At 46.1% G+C, this 4,933-nt stretch overlaps 1 protein-coding gene and 2 non-coding genes across 4 annotated transcripts in view; 2 read left to right on the top strand and 1 right to left on the bottom strand.

The window, feature by feature from the left end:
- Positions 1 to 745: 745 nt before the first annotated feature.
- On the top strand, positions 746 to 820 carry TRNAI-GAU. The gene has a single exon. It is a non-coding gene; the product is annotated as a tRNA-Ile (tRNA).
- A 109-nt stretch (positions 821 to 929) lies between these two features.
- Positions 930 to 1,003, top strand: TRNAI-GAU. The gene has a single exon. It is a non-coding gene; the product is annotated as a tRNA-Ile (tRNA).
- A 1,475-nt stretch (positions 1,004 to 2,478) lies between these two features.
- The window catches only part of LOC119267152 (probable protein phosphatase 2C 1), a 2,884-nt gene continuing 429 nt past the window's right edge, over positions 2,479 to 4,933 (bottom strand). The window contains exons 2-12 of one of the 2 annotated variants that reach the window (XM_037548491.1): positions 4,607 to 4,658; positions 4,430 to 4,509; positions 4,156 to 4,237; positions 3,996 to 4,066; positions 3,822 to 3,901; positions 3,631 to 3,728; positions 3,338 to 3,461; positions 3,162 to 3,244; positions 3,000 to 3,048; positions 2,840 to 2,907; positions 2,479 to 2,754 (exon numbers count right to left, since the gene is read on the bottom strand). In XM_037548491.1, coding sequence (XP_037404388.1) covers positions 2,674 to 2,754; positions 2,840 to 2,907; positions 3,000 to 3,048; positions 3,162 to 3,244; positions 3,338 to 3,461; positions 3,631 to 3,728; positions 3,822 to 3,901; positions 3,996 to 4,066; positions 4,156 to 4,237; positions 4,430 to 4,509; positions 4,607 to 4,658 — 868 coding nt within the window. In that variant the 3' untranslated portion in view covers positions 2,479 to 2,673. Of the gene's footprint in view, positions 2,755 to 2,839; positions 2,908 to 2,999; positions 3,049 to 3,161; positions 3,245 to 3,337; positions 3,462 to 3,630; positions 3,729 to 3,821; positions 3,902 to 3,995; positions 4,067 to 4,155; positions 4,264 to 4,429; positions 4,510 to 4,606; positions 4,659 to 4,933 lie in introns of those variants that run through there. The other variant, XM_037548492.1, reaches the window with a different exon arrangement.

Raw genomic sequence — 4,933 nt, 5'->3', positions numbered from 1 at the left:
TTGCAGCGGATCTGGCCGCCGACGGCGCGGTTCGAGGCGGTGGGTGGCGGCGGCGGCGGCGATGTGGGTGGGAGGAAAGAGGCGCGTGGGAGGGGAGGGGAGAGGAGGCGCGCGGGAGGGGAGAGCAGGAGGCGGCGCGGGGGAGGCGCGAGTGCGGGAGGGAGGATGCGGCTAGGTCATCCCACGATAGCGGTCCCTTTTTATACCCTCCCCACGTGAAATGACCAAAATGCCCTGGTGGGGGCATGGATATTACATTCTGATGCCATTGGAATTTTATCCGACGGCCGAGGTTGATCCGGTAAATATCCAACGACCCACAGCGATTTGGATCGAGATCCGACGGCCTGTATCGCGAGGAGATTTCGATCCAACGGTCCAGAATCCAAACGCACGGGGAGGCTCCATTTTGCTTCGGACTCTAACAAGAGGGCTTTTAGCTTGTTACTATAAGCTAACGAGCTTAATGATCTAGACAACCGAGTTTCACAAGCAGCTTATTAAGCTCGTTAATATTCTTGTTACCTAGCTTTATAACTCACTGAAATACGAATGGCTGGACCCTCCAATTTGTTGCAGGGTTGACTTTAATCATTTCTTGAATGTATTCGAAGCACCTCTCCGAGTTATTCAGTTATTCAACCCGGCCGCAGTGTAAGTAAAAGAGCGTAACTATGTCCCGCAAAAAAAACGTAACTAAAGTTTTAATTATTTTAAAGTACAAAATATAATACTTAAGTAATAAGGTCCTGTAGCTCAGTTGGTTAGAGTGTTGGTTTGATATGCCAAAGGTCATGGGTTTCAAACCCCATTGGGACCAATTTGTTTTCAATTGCGATTACTATTTTTCATTACTCTCTAATAACCGGTCATTGCTTTTTTAACAGACAATTATTTTTAATAAAAAACAAATATTGACAAAATAATTAGGTCCTGTAGCTCAGTTGGTTAGAGTGTTGGTCTGATATACCAAAGGTCATGGGTTCAAGCCCCATCAGGACCAATTTGTTTTTAATTGTGATTACTCTTTTTGCATATATTCCCTATCCATCGGGGCGAATTTGTTTTTAATTGCGATTACTCTTTTTGCATATATTCCCTAACCACCCATTGTTTCCTTTAGTAATTTATAAGTGATAAAATAAAAAATAAGTTATTACTAGGTCTTTTATCTCATGAACCTGATCTTTTAAATTAAATTCATAGCAACTGACAAAATATGCTCGTGCGTTGCATCGGAAGAAAATATAGCACATGCCTCGGGCCGGGTTCTCGAGGCACCCAACCAGTTTGCAAAGAAGCCTAGCAACTCATATTTCTGCAGCCCAAGGACCGGGTTCTGGGCCGCGATAGGGGGCTCCTTGAACACCTCCTCATTCACCTTCAGCTCCGGTATGGCGACGTCGCTGGTGTCCGACGGGGCCATCATAACGTCGAGGCCCTGCCACTGGGCGTTGTCGTGCTCCCGCACGGAGTCCTTGAGGACCCTCCTCACCCGCTCTTTCTCCTCCTCGACGGACATGGTGGGAGGTGGTGGTGCGGTGACGGCAAGGGGGAGGGCATCAGTGTCAGCCCGCACACGACCGCGCGACCGAGGCGGGCTAGGAGCACGCGCGCGGCTAGGAGAGCGCGTTCGTGGCGGGTTCGGAGCATGGTTGACAAAAAAAAGTCTGCCGACACAGGTCATGCTCGTTCTGGAACCACACGTCCCACATGGGGGATTCGACGGGTATCTCAAGTGGCTGACGAGGTCAGGAGGAAGGCGGGCACGACGGCGGTTGATCTCCAGCAGGCGGCGCGACCGCACACCGGAACGGGCACCCGATCTGGGCCGAGGTGTTAGTTTTTGGGGAGATGCACGTCACTCCACGGCAACGGCGTGCCCGTCTGCCGGTAGCGCTGGCAGATCTCCGCCTTGACGTACGACCGCACACACGGTGAGGCCATCGGCGGGGAGACGGAGAAGGTGGGCAACGAGGTGGAGAGGGCAGCGCTCCCAGACGACGTGGGGGAGGAACCGGCCTCGTGGTCGTGCTTCCCCTTCTCGCCGGGGATTCACTTCCACATTCCCATGACGGGGAGGCGGCCGGAGGGAGTGAGGACGGAGAGGCGACTGGAGCTAGGGTATGCGTGTCGAGGCTCAAGGAGGCGGCGGTGGAAAAGGACTGGTCCACGGCTTCCACATTAATGGGACAGACAGGGAGACACATCTGCCCAGTGTTCGTCTGGGCGCAATTCCGGCCGTAATTTGTGCCGGATTTGGGTCAAGCTTTTGCCGTCGCACGTTGGGCCATGGATTGCGTCCGTTTCGACTCAAACGGACTGGGTCGGACCGAATGTGGTCGCCAATTGGAGTCACCCTAATGTGCTCGCGAACTTTAATGAACCGGTCAATGTTAGTTTCTGTACCGTTAATAAAAATGAGCTTAACGATCCAAGACTTAAATGATCATGAGTCTTAACGAGCTGAGCTGCTTGTTAATCCACTCCTGAATAAGTCGATATTCAAAGAGTAATTTTACTCATATTAATAAGCCCAATCTGCAGGAATTATACACGCATGGGTATTCACAACTACTACATTTCACTTCAGTTTCTTTGGACTGCGGTATAGTACAACATGACCAAAATGGGAAAGAAAATGAATTTCTATTCAATATATACAACTCCTTTTCATTCATTCTGTTCAGTGGATGCAACTCCAGCAGCAGCGAGTTGCTCGCCACCCACTTTCTCCAGTTCAACTCCACTACCCTGCAAATACCACGCCACATAAACAATCCCAATGTGAAAAATGTAAATAACTTCGTATTGAAACTGAATGAATCTACAGGTCTACCTCATCATCTGGGATCACCACTGTCTTAACTTGTGCGACAATGACCGTAATGTCGTCCATCTTACCGCCTGCGTCGACAAAAAACGGCATCATGGGTTTTCTGGTTCTGCTGGATGGAACCGAGCATGACACAGCGTGTAATGGGATCATGGTCACGTACCTACTAGCTTAGCTCCAAGTAGCTTCTTCCACCAAGGAACATCAAAACCCTGCATGTAAGTAACCGGAATGAAATGTGTGATATCATACATTTTTTAGCAAAAGAATTGAAGAAACTTGTGAAGAGTGATAGGATAACAGGGAGGATGTATTTGTTTCGCACCCTACTCCGGGCCTCCATCGAGTAGGGTGAATCGAATGTTACATCCACTGAATGTTTTCTTGCAAGCTCTGCCAAAGCTTTTGCTGCGGAAAACATCAAGTTTTCAGAGGGATTGGAAGGATGCACCATGTTGTTTTACGTTTCCAGTTGCCGAGTTGAAAGAGGGAGAGATTTACCAGCTTCATCTGTGCCTGGAGACTCATTAATGACAGAAAGGATCTCTTGATCAAATATATTGTCGAAGAATCCATCTGAGCCACTGACTATCATATCACCCTCCATAAGATTTACAGTGCAAACCTGGCATAAAACCAAAAGGGATCAAGATCAGTAAGCAACAGTCTTCAAGAACACTTAAATATTGTTCGGCTCTATAGATCACTGCAGTAAAGCAATAAATGACCGACATTACAATAGTCATGTCATATTGCTGGTGCTTCAACAGAAATAAAAAAAAGCAACTAAATACCAATGCATCTTGAGATGTTTGACCAATTGCCTCGGAGCTTAGCTGGTATGGACAATCAAAGTAATGTTCTTGAGGGCATGTAGAGAACATCACTTGGCCTATATGTTGAAGAAGAAAAAAAAATATTAAAATGGGTATGTACTAAGTATTCTAATAACCTTAAGATAAATATAAATTTCATTGATAATCACCTTTTCGAATAACTTTCAAACCACAGTCGCCTACACTCGCAATTTTCAGGGTTCCAGTCTTCTCAAGCATCGCGACGATTCTGTTACCATCGCACACAATTGTATAAATTTTGACGCATCTAATAGGAAAATGAGTGATCTGGAAGGCTGTAAACACTGTAAGAACATGCTTACACTGTAGCAGATCCAATGGAAGAAGTTGCAGCATGAGCCTTCATTAGAAGAATTTGAGGATCCTGACTGACCTGAAGACATGATATTTAATTTGTCGCAATAGTAGTACATGACATGGTACTGGAACATAATTTATTCAGCAGTACTAACATAGAAATACCTCCTCATCCTTGATAAAAGTAGAGCTGTTTGCCATAAGCTCTCGAGAAAACAGAGCTGGGTTGACATTCTTTTCTGCCCATCTGTCAGTAGATAAGAGAATGACTAGCTGGATAAAAGCCATGTGTCAATGCAAATTGCTGAAAGCAACATATATCTCTTGTAAAGTGCTGAAAGCAATCCAAACCACAAGAGATGAGACTAAGGGCGCTGATCGCAGTTCATTGGAGCGATTCTCGAAATAAATAGAGTTCATTGCAGCAAAGATGGCATACCCTGAAACGCCGTCTGCAATGGCAAATACTCCACCGCCATCACCGCCCACAAAGAAAGCATCTTCTCCTCCGGTCTCAACCTTGATGATGTGAGCAAAAGAAGGGAACTTCAGGTCAAGGCAAAAGCACCGCCCAATATATGATTTGCAAACAACTGAATCGACATAAATGGCTAACCTTTCTCGGGTGTGGGATTACATGAGTTCCAATAGATAACACAGCTTCCAACCTACAATCAAAGATTCACATGACCAAATGCCGACAGATGCACGATAAGTAACTTGAGAGCCATAATTAGCACTTTGTAACAAATCCAACTATTGGTCCACCATTAAGCTAGAGCAAGCAACTTAATTTAGCACCTTGCTGCCGATACGAGTTAATAGCGACAATTAACAGAATACATGATCCTATCTTCAAGTTAAACAGGAAAAAACTTAAACAGAATTTCCTTAATTGATTAGAATGGACAAAAGGACCAGCATAATCATTACTCGCTAGTCA

This window comes from Triticum dicoccoides, chromosome 3A, assembly GCF_002162155.2.
Source record: "Triticum dicoccoides isolate Atlit2015 ecotype Zavitan chromosome 3A, WEW_v2.0, whole genome shotgun sequence".
Classification (NCBI taxonomy): domain Eukaryota; kingdom Viridiplantae; phylum Streptophyta; class Magnoliopsida; order Poales; family Poaceae; genus Triticum; species Triticum dicoccoides.
Note: the sequence above shows the minus strand (reverse complement) of the source record. Positions and strands in the feature narration are given on the sequence as shown.